Raw genomic sequence first — 19,553 nt, forward strand, 5'->3', positions numbered from 1 at the left:
ACTAGCAACCTTGGTGTATCAGGGTGATACTCTAACCAGCTGAGCTACCCAGCCAGGACTGAGGGCCATATTTTAAAGTAGAATAAACACAATGGAAAACAAAATCAGGAACATCATAAATAGGAATAAGAAAGTCATAAAAATGAAACAGAAAAGCACAAAAATGAAAATATCATTATGGAAAAAATAAGAAATGTGGAAACCAGAAAAATCCAGCCAACATGTAACTGGTATTTCTGAAACAGAGAACAAAGCAAAAAGAATAAAATACCTGCAATAGCCCTGGCAGACACACCATATTCCAAGGAAGAAAACGATCCAGAATGATCAAAAGCAAGACATATTCCAACAAAGTTGTTGTATTAAGGAAAAGAAATTATTTCCATTTCCATCTGGTTAAAACATGACAGTCAATTCTTTTTAATTCGTAGCTTAGCTCAAAAGAAAATAAAGAAAATCTTCAGATTTCCTCAAAGCAAAGCAGGCACTAAAAATCAAGGAAGCGTGAGTTAATGCTGCAGCTGTCCCTGGGACAGGGTGGTCTGTAGTCTCAGGAAACAAGGGGCTTCAGTTTTTAAGGACCAATTGAAAAGAGATGAGTCTTTATTTCTGCAAGTAGCTAGGAATTGGAAAGTTCCTACATGAGGGTCTTTACCTTCAAAGGATGACTTCACTGGTGAAAGAATGGGTTAAAAGAAAAATCACCCACCAGCAAAGTGAGACTACAGGAAATTTGTATATCTTGGCCTTGGATCTGAATGGGAAAAATCATTTTCCTGGAGAAATTTTGACCATGCCCTGCCTTCAAGCAGATTTGAGATTTTAGTTTACATGACAAGCATGGGTCAGAAAATCCCCAAATAAAAATTAACATAAAAATGGTGCACCAAAGGGTTGAGGGTTCAATTCCCAGTCAGGGCAGATCCCTGGTCAGGGTATGTAAGGAAGGCCGCCAATCGATGTTTCTCTCTTACATTGATGTTTCTCTCTCTCTCTCCCTAAAATGAATGAAAACATGTCCTTGGGTGAGGGTTGAAAAAAAATATTGCTGCTAAATTGGTATTAGCCCTGGTGATACCAGAATGGGGGGTCCTCTTATCATAAGAAGTCCACCCCCAGCAGCACTCAGTGGGGAAGAGGAGCCCCACTTTCTCCGGTATTACTGGGGCACTTGGGAAAAGCGAAATTACTTTGGATGTTCACAGCCTTAAACCAAATTGACTAGATTTCCCAAATAAAACTGAGTTTGAAACTTAAAAAATTACATAAACTAGGCAGTTTCGCAGAAATATATATATAACTTGCCAACATTAATGAAGAGAGAGAAAATGTGAAGACCTATAACCATTAAAGAACATGATCAGAAAAAAAAAGAAAGAAACTGATCAAGCAGGACACTGAGCTCCACGGAGACCGCGCCCGCGCATGCGCAAGACGGCGGGGCCCTGGGCGACCACACTGGGCAAAGGAGATCCTAATGTCAGTGTGAGTAACATTCAAGCCTGCAGAGAATTTTTATGAGTTTATTTGAGCCAAACTGACGACAACTGCTGGGATAAAAAGTAAAACAAATGGGCACACACTCCTTTTACACAGGTGAGTACAGGAGAGTTAACAGTCAACAGTTAACTCAATAGCAATGAGGGGATTTGTGGTCTCCACCCTGGGGCGGTGGTTGTGCTCTGAAGCTGGGGTGGGGAGGGGGGATTTGTTATTCCACAGGCATGTTATCAGGTATGTTATCTTAGAGGCGAAAAGATGACAGGCTCAGTTAAAGCGAAGATTGACCTTTGATAGGGAAAAACACTGCCTGCCCTAGGACATGACTACCGGCCAAGAACTGCTTTTAGTTAGAAAGTTTTCATTTTAGACCTTCCTATGTTGCTACTTTTGGTCTCTGAGTTTGTATGGCCACCACACAGGCCTCCCCTGAGCTTGTCAGGTTTAGAATGTGGCCCCTTTTTCATTCACACTAGGAAGCCAAGAGGCAAAAATGTCATCATATGCTTTCTTTGTGCCAGCTTGCTAGAGGGGCACAAAAAGAAGCTCCCAGATGCTCCAGTCAGCTTCTCAGAGTTTTCTAAGAAGTGCTCAGAGAGGGGGAAGACCATGCTTGTTAAAGAGAAAGGAAAATTTGTAGACATGGCAAAGGCGGACAGGGCCCATTATGAAAGAGAAATAAAAACTTATATCCCTCCTAAAGGGGAAACAAAAAACAAGTTCAAGGATCTCAATGCACGCTAGAGGCCTCCTTCTGCCTTTTTCATGTTTTGCTCTGAGTAACGCCCAAAAAATCAAAGGAGAGCATCCAGGCCTGTCCATTGGTGATGCTGCAGAGAAGCTGGGAGAGATGTGGAGTCACACTGCTGCAGATGACAAGCAGCCTGATGAAAGGAAGGCTGCTAAGCTGAAGGAGAAATACGGAAAGGATATTGCTGCATACTGAGCTAAAGGAAAGCCCAATGTTGCAAAAAAAGAGAAACTTATCAGTAGTATAAATCTATACCAAAAAATATAAAAATTTAAAAAAAAAAACAGATCCAGATGGTTTTTATGGGCAAGTTTACCAAATCAAGGTGGGGTGGGGGTTGGGGATCTTATACAAATTTCCAGAAAATAAAAAAAGGAGGAAATACTGCCAATTTACTTTTTGTAGTAGGTGTAAAATATCATTTGTAGTAAAGGCTGCTAGTTGCTCCCTTACTTTTCCTCCCTTTGTCTCTCATAGCAAAAGAAGCCTTACTTTTAAGTTCAAATAAAGGCCATGCTCCCTAGCCTTTCTTGCAGGTAGGTGTAGCCACATGTCTAAACTCTGACCAAAAGAAGTAGACAGATGATGTATGTAACTTCTGATTCATGCCCTTAATGACAGAGAACATGCCACTCCTTCACCTTGCTGCTTGGGAAATGAATGAGACATTTGGACTATACAAACTGGGGATGGCTGAGCAGCACCACCCACCAAACCAGCCATAAGCCACCTACTTCCAGGTAGTACATGACAAAAAATAAACTTCTTCATTCAAGCCACTGCTATTTTTGGTATCTGTGTGCCAAATCTGTGCGCTAAGTAGATCACCTTAAATACTGTTAACCTAAAAATAAAAGGCCAAAGTGAGAGACAACAAGCATTTATTTGAGATCCAAAAGCATAGATAGCTATTCAAGAATCACTGATTCAGGCAGAAACTAAAATGGTGTTTAGATTAAGAGGTGAAGGCAAAGGGTATTTATGAGAAAGAGGAAGAAAACAATTACACGAATAGAAGGAAGACATTTCTACAGATGCAAATAAGCTAACGTAGTGATTCCAATTCCAAGGAATGTTTTTATTTTTTTATTTCTTTTTATTATTATTTTTTTTAAATCCTCACCAGAGGATATTTTTTTCATTGCTTTTCAGAAAGAGTGGAAGAGAGAGAGAAACATTGATGTAAGAGAGACACATCAATTGGTTGCCTCCTGCATGAGCCCCCATCAGGGCCAGGGATCAAGCCTGCAACCGAGGTACGTGCCCTTGGCCCAAATCGAACCCAGGACCCTTCAGTCCGCAGGCCGATACTCTAACCACTAAGCCAAACCAGCTAGGGTGATTTCTTTCTTTCTTTTTAATATATCTTTATTGACTTCGGAGAGAGGAAGGGAGAGGGAGAGAGAGAGAAACATCAATGATGAGAAAGTCGTCATTGATCGGCTGTCTTCTGCACACCCCTGACTGGGGATCGAGCCCAGGCATATGCCCTGATCGGGAATCGAACCACAATCTCCTGGATCCTAGGTCGATGCTCAACCGCTGAGCCATGCCTAGCCAGGCTATTTCTTTTTTATTGATTTTATATAGAGAGAGAGAGAATCTATTTGTAGTTCCACCTATTTATACATTCATTGGTTGATTCCTGTATGTGCCTTGACTGGGGATCGAACTCACAACCTGGCATATCAGGACGATGCTCTAACCAACTGATCTACTTGGCCAGTGCCTAAAGAATGTTTTTAATTTTCAGTCGGTAGTCATAAAGTCTGCTTCCCTGTTATCTTTGCAAATATTTATTTGGGATACAATGCCGCTTTAGGCCCAGTCCAAAGGTAATTTTGCCCAGTTTTAAAATTCCACAAGTTTGAGGAGTAAGGCCTACAAGGCAGTTCCTCTTGGATGGCCGCTTACACCATTTAAAGTGGTTCCATTTATATTATTTTTCACAATACTAACACAAAGAATGTACCATATCAGAAAGAAAAATTGGAGCCAATCCCAATTATAATTATAGAAACAAAATCCTAAATAAATGATTAGCAAATGGAATCCATTATTATACTTTAAAAAGTACATCATGGCCCAGCTGGACGTGGCTCAGTGGTTGAGCATTAACCTAGGATCCAGGAGATCGAGGTTCAATTCCCTGTCAGGGCACATGCCCGGGTTGAAGGCTCAATCCCCAGTCGGGGGCGTGCAGGGGGCAGCCGATCAATGACTCTCTCATCATTGATGTTTCTATCTTTTTCTCCCTCTCCCTTCCTCTTGCTGAAATCAATAAAGATATATAAATATATAAAAAATGTCTGTTTTCCTGTTATCTTCACAAAAAGATAACAGGAAAGAAGACATTATGGTTACCTGACTGAAAATTAAAGTCATTCTTTAGAGTGAGTATCACCGTGTTAGCCTATCTGCGCCTAAAGAAATGCCTTCCTTCTGTTGATGTAGTCATCCCCCTTCCCATTCTTATAAAAGACCCTAATGGGAACACTTTAGGGGTTTCTGCTTCTCAAATAGCTATTCTTTTGGATCTCAAATAAATGCTTGTTGCCTCTCACCTTGTCTTTTTTTTTTTAGATTAACAGAACTGAAAAAGGCTCCAGGTTCCAGTCCTGAGCATTGGGAGGATGAAGTTGACGTCAGTGACCGAGAGCCGGAAAGCATGGGAGGAGCAGGTTGAGGGCAAACAAAAGGTAGTAGTTTGGGACATGTTAAGCTCCAGATGCTATGTTATTGTGATGTATAATAAGAAATATATATTTAGTGGTCCCATTTCTGGCACACAGCTCTCAAAATCCTTGGAATTTCCTAAGTGGTAAGAGCAATAAAGGTGTCATGATATTTATTACAAACCCATTTCAACCATAACTCAGTTCATGTTAATGAGGTGACTTTTGGAAAGCACCTGACAATGGAGGCCGGTTGCCAGAGAAACCGACCGTGTGATTAGAGGGTTAGAACTCTCCCATGGGATGGGAGAGGGGGCAAGAGGTTGAATGATCCGCAGTGGCCAATGACTTAATCAATTATGTCTATGTAATAAAGCCTACATTTTAAAAAATGTCAGTGTTTAGAGAGCTTTTGGGTTGATGTGGCACACCTGGAAGGCATGCACCCCTTCCCACATACCCTGCCCTATCATCTCTTCCATCTGACTGTTCCTGAGTTATATCATTTTATAATACCAGTAACCTAGTAAGTCCAATGTTTCTCTGAGTTCTGTGAACCACCCTAGCAAATTAATCAAACCCAAAGAGGGGGTCATGGGAACCTTTGATGTGTAGCCAGTCGGTCAGAAGCACAGGTAACATCCTGGACTTGTGACTGGCAGCTGAAGTGAATGCAGACTCAGTAGGACTGAGCCCTTAACCTTGGGATCCCACACTATCTCCATGCAGCTTGTGTCAGAATTGAGTTGAATTGCAAGACATACCACTGGTGCCCGGAATCAATCATGTCTATGTAATAAAGACATAAACATGACCAGAAGTACATTTTGAATATTCTCAGTCTTCAAAATGGAAAAGAGAAAGGGACAGCCCACACAGTTTACAAAAGATGGGGCCTGAGTCACAGGTCTACTGGTCACCAGCAGTGTGTCCTTGGCTAAGTCACGCCGCCTCTGATATCTTCATCTGTAAAAGGTGGATCATGATCCTTGTTTCACAGGTTGTCAGAAGGACCAAATGAGAATTGAACGAGAATATTTTTAAAACCTTTAACACTGGACCAGCAGAAAGGACTGTTTAGTTTTTCAAAAGGAATTACTAGAAATCTAAATGGAAAGAAAAAACCAAATGTACAGAAAGTATAAAAGCTGACACAGGTAGTTTTTGGTTTCTTACACTAATGCAATAAAACAAGCCAGGTTCTCACCCTATAGAATGACAAGTCTGGCTCCAGATGGGTTTGACAGGCACAATTTGTTGGGCACCCACCACCTCAGTCCCAAGTGGTTTCAATACTAGGCCAGGCCAGTGTGAGACTCCAGACAGAGGGACCCTTCTCAATACTACTGTGGGACTTGCTTCTGGCCCTCTCTCCCCTACTCTGCTCAGGCCTTGCTCAGGCTGTCTGGTCCCTAGGCTCCTGGGTAAGGGAGGAAGCTTACCCTTCTCTGACCCCACCACTCCCCAGGGAGGCCTCAGGCCAAGCTGCCTGATTCTGCAGTGACAGCTTTTGTCTCTCTCGGGCCTATTTGGCTCTAGTCCCGGAAGCCCAAGCCCTGAATGCCATTAAGACTCTCTGACCTCCACTAAAATTCAGTGTCCTCCCCAGCACTCTAAGTTTGAGCTTAAATCTCCTAGAAACAGGCCTCTAACTGAGGTCACCCGTCCTCTCATTTCCTGCCAGCTGTTCTAAAGTCTTGGAAGGATGGAAGTGCTGAGCTCCAGACCCGTCCCAGGGCACTGAAAGGAGCATAGCCCTTCCTCTCAAGAAAGCATTGAGCTGGGTCCTGAGCAACAGCGCTGGGGTTGTCCTACCCAACACTCCCCCTCCCCCTCCCACCCTCTTCTAAGACAGATCCAGTGTGGAGGACTGGAAAATGAGCTGGTCATTGGAAAGGAGGAGGCAAGAAGGCAGTGCCTCTGGTATTTCCCATGGCACCCCCCACACCTTGGCTTTAAGAAGCCACCTCCTCCACCACACCAAGGCCTTGGCACCTGATTGCCATCCCTGTCTTATTCTCCAAGACCCCTTTTTCTCTCGATTGGTCTGCCCCTCTTCTGCTTACATTCTAGTTCATCTCATCCCTCCTCCAAAACTTTCCCAGGTAGCCCTACCCTATATCTCCCATAACCCTGCTGTTCTCTAAAGCAATAGAAAACGGGGGAATCTTCATGACATTGTAATAGGCAAGGCAATTTCTTAAATATGATACTTAAAGCAGTAACAAAGGGAAAATAGACAAATGGGACTATATCAAACTAAAAAACTTTTGTTACATAAAAGAAACAACCAACATAGTGAAATGGCAACCTATAGAATGGAAGAAAATATTTGCAAACCATATATCAGATAAAGGATTAATATCCAAAATACACAAATAACTCCTACAACTCAATAACAAAATTTAAAAAGAGCAAATAAAAAATAACCCAGTTAAAAAATGGACAAAGAACTTGAATAGACATTTTTCCAAAGTAGATATACAAATGGTCAACAAGCACATGAAAAGATGTTCAACATCACTAATCATCAGAAAATTGCAAGTCAAAAGACCACAAGATATCATCTCACACTCATTAGGATGGCCACTACCAAAAAACAGAAAATAACAAGTGTTGGCAAGAATGTGGAGAAATTGAAACCCTTGTGCACTCTTGTTAACAATGTAAAATGATGTAGCCGCTATGAAAAATAGTATGGAAGTTCCTCAAAAATTCAAAAATATAACACCATATGACCCAGCAATTCCACTTCTGGGTACATATACAAAACAATTGAAAACAGGATCTCAAAGAGACATTAACACTCCCATGTTCGTTGCAGCACTATTCACAATAGCCAAGGTGTGGAAGCAACCCAAATGGCATGGACAGGTGGATGGATGAAGAAAGCATGGCATACACATGCAATGAAATATTATTCAGCCTTTAAAAAAAAAAGGAAATTCTGTCGTATGCGACAACATGGATGAAACTTGAAATTAAGCTAAGTGAAATAAGCCAGTCACAGGACAAATACTGCATGATTCCTTGTATAAAGTAGAATGGTTGTTACCAGGAACTAGGGGGAGGGGAAAATGGGGAGATGTTGTTCAATGGGTAGTTTCAGTCATGCAAGATAAAAAAGTTCTAGGGATTGGCTGTGCATAGTTAACAATACTGTAATGTACACTTAAAATGTGTTGAGGGTAAATTTGTGATGTATTTTTTACCACATTATATGTATGTTATATATATTATATTGTGTGTTTTATATATATATATATATTGATAGATAGATAGAGATATATAGATAGATATAGATATAGATATAGATATAGATATAGATATAGATATAGATATAGATATAGATATAGATATAGATATAGATATAGATATAGATATAGATATAGATATAGATATAGATATAGATATAGATATAGATATAGATAGATATAGATATAGATAGATATAGATATAGATGTAGATATATATCCCTCCAAATATGTGAATGAGTTCTTCTTCACTATTCAGTCAAGGCAGCATAGTAACCCTTTCTATTTTTACCTGGGGAAAGGTTATTGTGAAAGAGGTGGGAGACACCAGCCTGTGACCTTACCTGCAGACCTGTTCTGAGGCAAGTCAATTTTAGAAGGTTGAGGATCTGCAAATGTATTCCAGTAAAACTGTTTGTGCCTGTGCATCTTTAGAAAAATCATAATCTTGGCGTACACTATCCCAGGTCAAAAACCAGGGATGCAGAGCTCTGTAAGCTGGATTTCCTGCCATTTCTCTGCCTTCTCACAGAGCACAGGCCATCTCTCCATGGCAGGGGCTTCATCAGTGAAAGAGCAGGGCAAGAAGAGAGAAGCTGGCATTGTCCCCTCCAGCAGCTACAAGCTGTGATTTCCTTTCCCTCTCCCAGTTCCAACTCTAGCCTCCCACACCCTTCTCTCCTTGCACCATACTCTCCCATCCCACCAAATTCTCTGTGTATTAGAATCTGTTGATGAGCATTCAGGGCCTCCATGCAACTCATGGCTCAAGACAGGGTCATGGTCCCTCTCTCATAGAATTGCAGCAAGGACTACATGGGACACACTGTGTGGCTGGAAAGTGAGTATTAGTCTAGCCCAGGAGGGCTCAAGATGGTGACATGTGGCCTTTGGCCCTTCACGGAGCTGAAGGGAAGGAGCTGCTGGGCCAGGGCTGGGATCTAGGAGCGCTACTTCTTTCTTGCTCTGCCAGGGGCCCAGGGCAAAGACCACCAAGCTTGAGGAGGTTCCAAAGAGTGGAAAGGTGTTTTTTGTTGTAATTAATCCTCACCCAAGAATATTTTTCCCATTGATTTCTTAGAAAGAGAGAGAGGGAGGGAGAGAGGGAGGGAGGGAGGGGGGGAGGGAGGGAGGGAAAAAGAGAGAAAGAAACATCGATGCGAGAGAGATGCATGGGTTGGTTGCCTCCCGCACATGCCCCGACCAGGGCAGGGCAGGGCAGGGATCAAACCTGCAACCCAGGTACATGCCCTTGACTGGGAATCGAACCCCTGAACCTTTGGTGCACAGGCCGACGCTCTAACCACTGAGAAACACCGGCCAGGGCAAGAGTGGAAAGGTTTTAATGATCATCACAAAGGGACTGAGTGAGAGGGACATAAATTTCAAATCCAGCCTTTATTGCCATGCTTCAGGGGCTAAGGAGGAGGAGAGAGCTCAACCCTGCTTATCTCTTCCCAGACCCAGAGGCACCTGGAGGGCAGTCCCTGGCAGCCTTTCCCCAGCAGAGAGGCTAAGGGGAAGGGAAGAGGTGTCCGCTGCTGATGCCAGGAGCAGGAAGACCTAGAGCAGCGAGCTGACCTCCAGAGGTCAGGAGAGACTCAGAGTTAGGCAGGAACGTCAGATGTTGGAAGGGTAGATGGACTGAGGAAACTCTTGGGGGTCCCCAAACAGCACTGAAATTTCACCGAGGCCCGGACTCCCAGGGCCTGCTGGCTCCAGGGACTGAGACCCTGAGAGAGGCACCCCCAGACTGAGATGCTCACAAAGAGGCCCTGACATCATCCCCACCCCCTGTTCAGCAACGGTCAGCAGAAGGTCTGGAGGGAGAAGTGAGGACAGGGCCTGGGTGGGCAGGGGGCTGGGAAGAGCATGAGGGGCGGGCACCGGGGCAGTGCCGTGAGGGAACGGTGGGGGTACTTTAGCTGCTGCCCTGCTGCTCCTGCTGGCGGATGAGGTTGGCGATGGGGCTGGTGATGCCTCCTATCAAGGTCCAGTACTCGTCGAAGCTGATGCGTCCATCGTGGTTGGCGTCCAGGTTCTGGATGAGCCTGTCAGCAGCCTTTCGGTTCCCCGTGTCCTGGAAAGGAACCCAGGTCAGCAATGCTGAGAGTGACAGTCCCACAGAGCCTCCAGGCAGGACCCTAGGCAGAGGCTCAGGATCTGGCCTGGGCAGCCTCTGCCCTTGGCAAACAGGAACAAAGCCCTCACTGGCTCAGGCCTGGGTACCCCAAGAGGATGGAGACCTGGGCGGGGTCAAGACCCTGGTTTGGGGATAACTGAAAGAACAGAGGCTGCAGAGGGGAAGGACACCTTGAGAGCACAGGGCTTCAGGGGCTGGGGAGAGATAAGGCCCTTGGGGGAGGGGGGGGGCTTACCGTCAGCATGTGGTTGAGCTCTTTCTGAAGCATCTTTCGGAAGCTGCTCTTGCTGATCTTGTTCTTGACCAGGCTGTGCTTAGACACATATTTGTAGAAGTTTTCCACCAGAACTACAACCGCCTTCTCCAGCTCCGTGTAGCAGTCTGCCATCTCACTGCCTCACTCCTCGAGGGGCCTGGGCACCACGAGAATCGCAGATGAGAAGACACCCCACAGGCCAAACTTCCTCCCACACACTCACCCAGGACCCTGGGTCCTCCAAGCTGGCAGGTCCTCCCGGAGGAGGAGGCAGGGAAAGGGAGGCACAGGGTAGGTGGGAGGGGGGAGCCTGGAATGAGTACTATGCGGCTCTTCTAATCCAGGTGTTCCCCAGCTCAACTGCCTTAACAGGTTCTCCTGGCCCTTCCCCAGCCCCAGGCACTGGGCTTGTCAGAGTCCCAGAGAGAGCAAGAGGCTCCCGTGGGAAGAGGAGAGTAAGTGCCCATCCCCTCACCCTCTGCACACCTGTCTCACCAAGGTCCTCTGCCCTGGGGGCAAATACAGCTAGGAACTGCTAGGGTGAGCCAAGAGGACTGGGGGGAGGGGAGCAGGAGCTGTGGTCCCCTACCAAGACACCAAGATTGCCTGAGACCCCAGACCCAGGCAACAAAGCAGGAGGTAGGGACCTAGGCCCTCCCCAACCCCTTCGGCCAGGCGCCGGGAGAGTGAGTCCAGAGTCCCAGGCCATGCCGCTCCAGGGAAAGGACAATGTCCTGATTCATTGAGTCAGACATTCTGCAGACTCCCAGCCACACCACACTAGCCTAGTCTCCCTCATACCCACCCCAAAATACCCAGCAGGATCCAAGAACCCTTCACCCCATTACCTAAAGAGGAGCCAGTTGGCTCTGCCGAAGCTGGAGACAGAGCCGCAGCCAGCCAGAGGCCACACAGTCACCCCCTCACACCAGGACAAAAGACACTCACATTCTCAGCGGATACAGTTTTCTGAATAACAGGATATGAAGGGAACAGGCGGATCTACTCTGTGAGTTGCCGCCCATGCCCAGTGCCCCCACCAAGTGAACCTGGGCACATGAGCCTCCCCTCCCGCCCCCAAGCCCAGGAATGAGCTGCAGCCACCCTGCCCATCAGGTCCTGGTGGGGGAAGGTAAACAGCCACCATAAGGGCCTAGGCATCCACAGTCCAAGTCCCTGCCCCTGCCACCTGCTCTCTAATCCCCTCGGGGACGTCCTGCTCTGTGCCACTGCCCTGCCCTCTCTGCCTAGCTGAAGCCTGCCAGAACTGCACCTCCTACAGGAAGCCTGCCCTGACCCCTGCCCTCCATGCCCTCTTCCCCTGGCTCCCACAGACTCTCACTCGGCATTGGCTGGAGCCCACTAACTGGTGTGGCTGCAGCCTTGACCTGAGTCTTATCTCCCCAGATACCAGACATTCCCAGAAGCAAGGCGAGTGTTTCTGACACACAGCCATGGTGTATTCTGAACCACACAGGACAAAGCTTTGTGATCATTTTTTTTAATCCTGCATAGACAACCTCGCTGCTTTATTATTATTTTTTTTTAATATTTTTATTGATATCTTAGAGAGAGAGGAAGGGAAAGGGAGAGAGAAACATCAGTGTGAGAGCACAACATTGACAGGCTGCCTCCTACAGGCACCCTACCCCCAAAACCCGAGCATGTGCCCTGACCAGGAATTGAAGCAGCAACCTTTCAGTGCACCAGATGACCCCCAGCCAACTGAGCCACACCAGTGAGGGCTCACTGCTTTTTTAATCTCTGCATCTCTTCTAGCCTGTATTGCTCAGCCCAGTGCTTTGTTCAGGGAACATGTTCTATAAATGCCCTGCCTTCTTCCAGCCCTGATATCAGTTGTGCAAAGCCCCTGACCACCCTCCTAATGTCTGTCGCTACTGTTGTTGTTTTGCAAAGTTTTTTTGTAAAGAAGAATGAGATTAGGCAGGACACAGGAAGGAAGGAGAGTTGAGAGGGAGAGGAGTCAGGCTGCAGCATCTCTGACCAGGAATCCTTCCCTTCTCTCCCCTGGTCTGTGGCCAAAAGGATGAAGTATGGAACAGTTAGAGTAGGCAGACAGAAAGATATGAACTGGGAGAGGCAGCTGGGCCTTGGAGGAAATATGTGGGAGATGTGACAACTGAAAATAGATAATGGAGGTAGCAGACCCTATGTGAGCAGGAAAGATTCAGAGCCCCTCCAGGGTGTGGTCTAACCAGTGGCATAACACCTGGGTGCAGGAGCCTTATTTTTTAAACATATTTTTGCCTAGGGGCATTCCAGCCTAGGGGTATAAATCCTCCAAGCTCCCAGATATTGGGGCACTCGGTTCCGCTTCAGCCAGCTGAGTTGCCTGCTCACGTCCTATCTGAGTGTATCTCTTTCCTACAAATAAATTCTCTCCTCCCTTTGCTGCCGTTTGTAGTCTCTTGATTGAATTCATTCCCACAAGCAAGACAAGAACTAGGGGGCAGAGAGTACTGTCTCCGGCCAGAGACCCCCTTGACCACCACTGACAGAAACAGCACTGCAGGATTCTAAAAGCTGTACGCATTTCAGCAAGGACTGTGCCAAGTCTGCTCCTAACCAAGCTTTGTGAGTGGCAAGAGAATTCAGAGAAGGCCGCCCCCCTTAATCATCCCAGACATTGTTCCCTGAGTGAGGAACTGTGTGGGAAATAGGAAGAGGAAATGGAAAGAAACCCATTTGGGGGGGTCTTGCCCCTTTCCCCAAAACCCACCCACCCCTCCTACCACTTGGAGTCTTGTTTCTCTAACCAGAGGAACCTCCTGCCCTTCCTTGATACCATGCCCCAGTCCCTACTGGGCCTCTGACAGCCAAGTAGGAAGGACCCAGGTGAGCACCTGGGTGACAATTGGCCACCTGCTGTCAGGTATGCGATCGCCCCAGAGAGGTAGCTTCAGCAGCTCTGCATTTCAGTTCCCAAACCTCCCAATAGTCTGCCGGTCACCCACCCACACCTTCTTTTAGTCAAATGGATACCCCTGGAGATACATCTGGATAAGTGCCTTTCTGAAAAAAAGAATGTCACAGTGGGATAGTCAGGTGTCTACCCTCTTCCGCCCTTCCTCCCTCCCCTGGGGGCTGGAAGACAGGCTCTGCCACTACACCCATGTCATAGCCACCCCCTGCTCCTCCCTGCCCGCCCTATCCTCCCACCAAGGAGGCTGGATGGTTCCAGGCACAGGATTGGGGGGGTGGGTGTATGCAGCATCTAGTCCTGTCAGAAGGTAAGTCCTACATTGACTTTGCTATAGGTAGATCCTGGCCTGAGAGTTGGGGAGAGGTAGACATGTACATTAGAGTCTTCCCAAAAAAGTGGAAATGGGGAAGCCACTGGTTCTCCAAAGGACTCCCTCACCTTGGGCCTTCAGCCCTCTCATGATTGTCTTTTCCTTGGCTGAATCATCACTGAGCAACCAAGAAGCCCCTATCCCCAGCCTGCTTACCTCAGCTTGATGACTTCTCCAAAAGACCAAATTGCCCTGACACCATGCCCCTGGGTCTCAGCCACTCCAGCCCTACCCTTCCTCCCCCAGGTTCTGGGCCCCACCTCTCCAGGTGCCTCCTAACCATCCCTCATCTCTTCAGCTCTCTATCCTCTTCAGTCTGGAGCCCTGAATATCCACCATATTCTCCAAAACTCACCTTCCCCTCCCACTGCCACACACACTTCTTGAGTCTTAAATTGTTTCCAAGTGGTGGGATAAGTCCCTGGATTCCTATCCCTCCTAGACACCATCCTCTCTAGAGCCTAGCCCACTCTCAAGCCTAAATTTGGCATGTTCTGTGTCCCTTTCATCTACCTCGAATATGTTCACTCATTTATTCACCATTCATTTGCTCATTCATTCATTCATTCATTGACTCATTCATTCTCACTCATTCACTCATGCATTTCCTTAATTCACTTCAATGTACAGGGAAGGTACAATCTGAAGTGGGCTGGTAGTGCTTTACTCAGTTTGCAAGGCTGTTTCAAACTAGCCTCTTCAGCCTCAGTAGCCCCAGTCTCTGCTCTGTCTTCTCATGGTCTTTTCCCAGTTCCAGAGGCTACTATCTCATACAAGTGCCCCTGCCTCACCCCTCCCCACCCTCACAGGACTCACTGCATCTAATTCACACACATATATACACGGAGTGAAGAATTCTGCCATTCCTGACCCCCTCTATTTGGGTAACCTATCTACCTTCCACCCACTTGTGTTTTCGGAGAATGTAGCTCCTCTAAATTTTTTTCCAGACAAGTGAAGTTGAAGGAGTTTAGTGTGGACACACACACACACACACACACGTACACTCTACTGCCCCTGGCTTTACCAGCACCCAGAGAGCTCTTTACTCTTGGATGGGGAAAGGCTGAGCCCCACTCATCAGCACCTCCAGTGCCCCCTCCCCCAGCACCTCTGCCCTCACCCCCACCCGGACAGGGCTGGGCAGGGGAATGCTCCCATAGTGCAGGTGGCTCCGACAAACAAAGCCAGTCAAGCCAGAACCTGCCTTGGTCCTGAGGTGGAGGAGAAGCTGCCCAGACTCCTGGCCCCTATCCCAGAGCTCCCAGGCTCCCCTAGGATGTCACCCAGGTTCCTCCAGGTCCCATCTGCCCTCCCAAGGAACAGCTCTCAGAGCACAATGGGGCCTGCGTCCAGGGACCTTCCAGAGTCCCAAAGTGGAGAGAAGCCACCTCTCTCCTCCCCTCAGGCTCTCAGGCTCCCTGGGCCATCCCTGACTCTTCCTGGACCCAATTACCTCTCCCAGGACACAGTTCCCAGAGGCCAGTGAGGCCTGTATCCCGGGTCCGACCACCCCCAACCTCCATCAGCACGCATTTGCCCTTTTTCTGTTAGGAGAAGATCGGAGCAGCTGCGGGCAAAGCTCCTAAACACCCTGCCCAGTGGCCCAGCCCCTGGAGAGGAGCTCAGGCAGCTGCTGGACTGGGGAGGGGGTCTCACCATCCCACCCACTCCTCTGAAGGCCTCTCCAGTCCCCAATCCCACCAGAATTCTCCATTCACAAACCAGTCTTTTGGGAAAGTTAACAATTTACGAAACCTCCCTGCCCAGTCTCTGGCAGGCCTCCCCCTTCCCCAGGCCCCCTTTACTGCCCCTTTTCCTGGCCTCCCAAGCCTGTGGGGCCTCTCCGACAGTCCCAGACCTCCCAGGGTGGGCCTGGGGTGCTCACCTGCCTCCTCGGTTCACGTCCTCTCCAGCAAGGCTCTGGGGCCTGGGCTCTGGCACCACCAAGCAGCAACCCTCGCTTAGCGCAGCCAGAACTCCTCCCCGCCGCACTCCCAGAATGTGTCCCACTCCCTCCTTCCCTGCCTGGCCGAGCTGGCTCAGTGGGGAGGTAGTGACTGAGCTCCCTCGACTTGGCCCTGGGGTTGGGCCCTCGTTAAAGGGATACACACCTTTTTTAACACCCCTCTGTCCCACCCCAGAAGGAGTGGTAGAAGCTGGCATTTCCCCCAACCCCACCCTCCTAGCCCCGCAGGGCCTGACAGAACCTACCAGGTGGAGAAAGGAAGGGAAAGGACTGTCGCCTGCCCTTCTCACCCAGGTCACTGGGAGCTCAGTTTCAGGGGCTCCAAACAGACAAGTTCAGTAAGCACTCCAGGCCAGCTTGGCTAGCCACAGAAACTTCCTTGCCCTTAGGATTTCAGGAGTAATGCTTGATTTCTGTGTGCTCAAGTCAGAAAGCAGACACCAGGGACCAAACTCTGGCCCCCTGGGCTTTCATCTCCAGGTCAGCCCACTGGAGCTCTCCTGACCCCCTCCCTGGGACTGCTCTTGTACAGCAGAAGATTCTTCCGGAAACACCCTCTAGCCCTTCCCTGAGGTACCCAAGGAAACTGGCCAATTCCACATCCCTATGGGGCAGCAGCTGAAACCAGAGGGGGCCCATTCACCAACTCTGACAGCTGTGACTTCAGCTCACTGGGCACTCATTGTGCCAGGCTCTCTGCTAAGTATATGATGCCTCAAATTATCCTCCTAGCAATACTGTGAGGGAAGTACTATTAATATCCCCATTTTCCAGATGAGGAAACTGATACCGAGAGCATGCTCAAATTTCCAAAGATTCACACACAGGCCATCATCCTCACATTTCCCTTGATCATGAGCCAGGCTCCAGCACACCTAGGTTTATATCCCCAGGTGTGCACTCGCCTTCCTCTCCTGTCAGAGGGCGAGCCAACTGGCAAAGAGGAGCTTGTCCCCCACAGAGGACCAGGCCTCCCACCTTTTGGGTCTGGTACCACCCTCAACCCAAATCTATGGAATAAAGTGGGTTCCTATTCACTTCTGACAACCACTGCAGCCCCACATGTACCATGCCACCCAATGACTTTGCCATTCACCCCAACCACCCCTCACCCATGGACCCACGGACCTGGGAGGTTGTCCAGTCAAGACATCTTTCACTTTCTCCATTTTTTTATTAATCAAATGATACAAAACAACCATCATTCTTTAAATGCCCAAGCACCCAGCTGGTTCTTACTCCCATGGTCACACCCTCCTTAGCCTTGCTCTCTCCCCCACCTTGCTCTCTCACTTCCCCTGCCCTAGCCCAAGGACAGTCCTGGGAGGAGGCAGGGGCAGAGCTGGAGGCAGGAGGATATAGCATTGGACAGCTAGTTTGGGTTGGGGAAGAGATTAGGAGGGGTAGGTTCTTAGAGACCTTTTTTAATACCAAATATCCAACCCTGTTCCCGGTCCCTTTCAAATCATTTCCCATGGTCCAGCTCCTCTCTGCCCAGCACCCACTACCAAATGGCGTGGCCCTTTCACCATTCTTACCCTTCCACATCCATCCCTGGCCCCAACCCACCCCTTGAGCCTCCCTCTGGTGGGGATTCCTGGACCCATTAGCTCCACGGAGCTCCCAGGATGAAGTGCAGAGATCCCCAGGAGGGGCTGTTAGGAACCTGAGCCTTGCAGTGGTGAGACAGGTGCGGGCTGGGGAACAGTGTGGTGATGGTAAAGAGAGGAGTTTTATTTCCAGGCCCACAGTCTGTAAGGTCCCCTTTCCCCAACATCCCCCCAAGAATCCCAAGGGAAGGTTCTCAGCTCCCCCGGCAAGGGCTCTCCAGCTTCACGCTCTTGGCTGCTTCTCCAATCAGCTCCCAGAAACTTCCAAATTCCAGTTTAGAGTTGTTACAGCTGCCCAGGTTAGCGATTCTCTCTTCCAGCCCACAGTTGCTCTGAGAGGAGGAAAGACAGTACAGCTCAGCAAGGGAGCACCTTCCAATCTTCCCACGCCGCCCTGCCCAGGGGCAGGAAGCAGGACCTGAGCCTACCCAGCACTGGCGAGGGGGAAGGACTAGGGGTTGCTGGTGCCAGGGGCTGTGGCTGTGTGGGTGGGGCCTTGGAGCACTTGCTTGGGAAGTGTGGGGTCACCCCCTCAGTACCGGCATAAGGTGAGGCAGCTGCTGAGTCACCAGGTCCTGTAGTTCGGAGGGGGTCAGTGTCTCCTTCCCACCCTCCACCGAGTACTGGTGGAAGTTCTTGATGAGGGTCTCAATGGCCCTCTCCACATCACTGAATTCCTGGGCATCCTGAAGGCAAGGGACATCACCCACATCAGGGAGGCCCCACTCCACCTTACGACACCCTGCTTTCCCCAGGAACCTGGCCAGGCCAACAGGGCAGAAGACAGCTGGAAGGCACACAGGCTCCCGCCCACTCGAGCCCAGCATCCAGCCCTCCTCACCCCCACTGGCCTCTGCCCTGAGCCACAGGTTGGACAAGGCTTCCTTCCCACCACCCCCAACACCCCTCCCCAGGCAGGGCAGGTCTCAGCACGTGGCCCAGGCATCATCTTCCTGGGAGGGCTCCATCTGCATCACCCTGTGTGGGCACCAGAAAGGGGGTTCAGATCTCACTGTCAGAGTTTGGCAGGTAGGCCAAGACCACGGTGAGGGGGCAGAAGTCAATGGGGGAACACAGACCCTCAGGATAAAGAAGAGGAGTGTGGGAACAGAAAGACAGGCCAGGAATGAATGAATGGGCCCACCTCGGCATTGGCTGACCGACACTGTCCCATGGTGCCTGGTGTTCTTGGTCCTTTGGTGAGAGTTGTGTAGTTCTACAGCCTGCCCCGGAGGAGCTGATGGCTCATGATCTGCCTAGAGGTGAGGGGAGACTCCAGCATTTCTTTTTCAACTACTCCCTTTGGCTCCACCCCAGATATTCTGGCTTCATCTAGGGGGTCAGGGTCAACTCCACACAAGGCCACATCCCCACCCAGGCTCCAGGACAACCCCCAGGGCTACCCATTTAGAGGGAATCCCTTGGGCCTCATCATCTTAGCTTCACTCCTTCCTCTTCCTCCATTCACCCACTCCTGTACCAGGCAAACACACCAGCCTCCAGGGCCTGGCCCCCCAGCCCTTTTCCTGGCAGACTAGGGGTAGGATAGGCTAAGCATGCCTTCTGGACAGGGGGCAGCCCATTTTGGGTGAAAAGCCCTGGGTCTCCTTACCTGCTGACAGCCTCTGAGACAGGACAGGATGAGCCAGCTCACCTGAGCTCAGCTCTTATACCTGGGGGAAGGGAGGGGAGGAGGGGGAAGGGAAGAGAGGCAAGGGGCTGGGCCTCATCCCTAAGCCACCCCTGCTATTGCAGCTGCTTGGGCTGTGAGCCAGCTGTGTGGGCCCCACCCTCCACTGGCCAGAGCTCCAGAATCCGCCCCCATCTCTGCCAGGAGGAGGGAGCCATGGAGGGCTGTCTGAGATGCCCCTGGCCCCAGAAAAGGAGGCAGAGTGCAGGGAAAAGAAAGGGGAAGAGAGGGAGGGGAGGAAGAGGGGGAGGGCTTGGAAACACTGTAGGGTTGAGCTTGGGAGGAAAGACCTGGAGGAATTATAGGGCAGGGAAGTGAAGGGACCCTGAGTTAATAACCAGGAGAAGCAGAAGCTGATCAAAGCAAGGTTCATGGCACAGAGGGAATGAGG

The 19,553-nt window shown here is 49.1% G+C and overlaps 2 protein-coding genes and 1 pseudogene across 4 annotated transcripts; 1 reads left to right on the forward strand and 2 right to left on the reverse strand.

Annotated features, from left to right (window-relative positions):
* Positions 1–1,993: 1,993 nt before the first annotated feature.
* On the forward strand, positions 1,994–2,518 carry LOC308549345 (high mobility group protein B1 pseudogene; annotated as a pseudogene). The gene has a single exon. The product of its transcript is annotated as a high mobility group protein B1 pseudogene (transcript).
* A 6,988-nt stretch (positions 2,519–9,506) lies between these two features.
* On the reverse strand, positions 9,507–16,081 carry S100A16 (S100 calcium binding protein A16). 2 transcript variants are annotated; one of them, XM_081121722.1, is made up of 3 exons: positions 15,782–16,081; positions 10,559–10,736; positions 9,507–10,260 (listed from the first exon to the last, which is right to left on the reverse strand). In XM_081121722.1, exons 2-3 carry the CDS (start codon positions 10,709–10,711, stop codon positions 10,102–10,104), a joined length of 312 nt encoding a protein of 103 aa, XP_080977848.1. In that variant the 5' UTR covers positions 10,712–10,736; positions 15,782–16,081; the 3' UTR covers positions 9,507–10,101. The 2 variants fall into 2 exon arrangements, with proteins under 2 accessions (XP_080977848.1, XP_080977849.1); XM_081121723.1 differs by lacking the exon at positions 15,782–16,081 and adding an exon at positions 11,428–11,855.
* A 938-nt stretch (positions 16,082–17,019) lies between these two features.
* Positions 17,020–19,174, reverse strand: S100A14 (S100 calcium binding protein A14). The gene is made up of 4 exons (XM_081121053.1): positions 19,085–19,174; positions 18,617–18,728; positions 18,012–18,158; positions 17,020–17,804 (listed from the first exon to the last, which is right to left on the reverse strand). Exons 2-4 carry the CDS (start codon positions 18,644–18,646, stop codon positions 17,667–17,669), a joined length of 315 nt encoding a protein of 104 aa, XP_080977179.1. The 5' UTR covers positions 18,647–18,728; positions 19,085–19,174; the 3' UTR covers positions 17,020–17,666.
* Between the last annotated feature and the right edge of the window lie 379 nt (positions 19,175–19,553).

This window comes from Miniopterus schreibersii (genome assembly GCF_964146895.1).
Source record: "Miniopterus schreibersii genome assembly, chromosome: 19".
Classification (NCBI taxonomy): Eukaryota; Metazoa; Chordata; class Mammalia; order Chiroptera; family Miniopteridae; genus Miniopterus; species Miniopterus schreibersii.

Excerpts from the sequence above, each read along its gene's own strand:
- S100A14 (XM_081121053.1), bottom strand. The coding sequence starts at position 18,646 with ATGGGACAGTGTCGGTCAGCCAATGCCGAG. Across the intron at positions 18,159-18,616 it reads GTCGGTCAGCCAATGCCGAG|GATGCCCAGGAATTCAGTGA; the intron begins GTGGGCCCATTC and ends CCTTGCCTTCAG. Across the intron at positions 17,805-18,011 it reads AGCTGCCTCACCTTATGCCG|AGCAACTGTGGGCTGGAAGA; the intron begins GTACTGAGGGGG and ends TCCTCCTCTCAG.
- S100A16 (XM_081121722.1), bottom strand. The coding sequence starts at position 10,711 with ATGGCAGACTGCTACACGGAGCTGGAGAAGGCGGTTGTAGTTCTGGTG. Across the intron at positions 10,261-10,558 it reads AGCTCAACCACATGCTGACG|GACACGGGGAACCGAAAGGC; the intron begins GTAAGCCCCCCC and ends GTTCCTTTCCAG.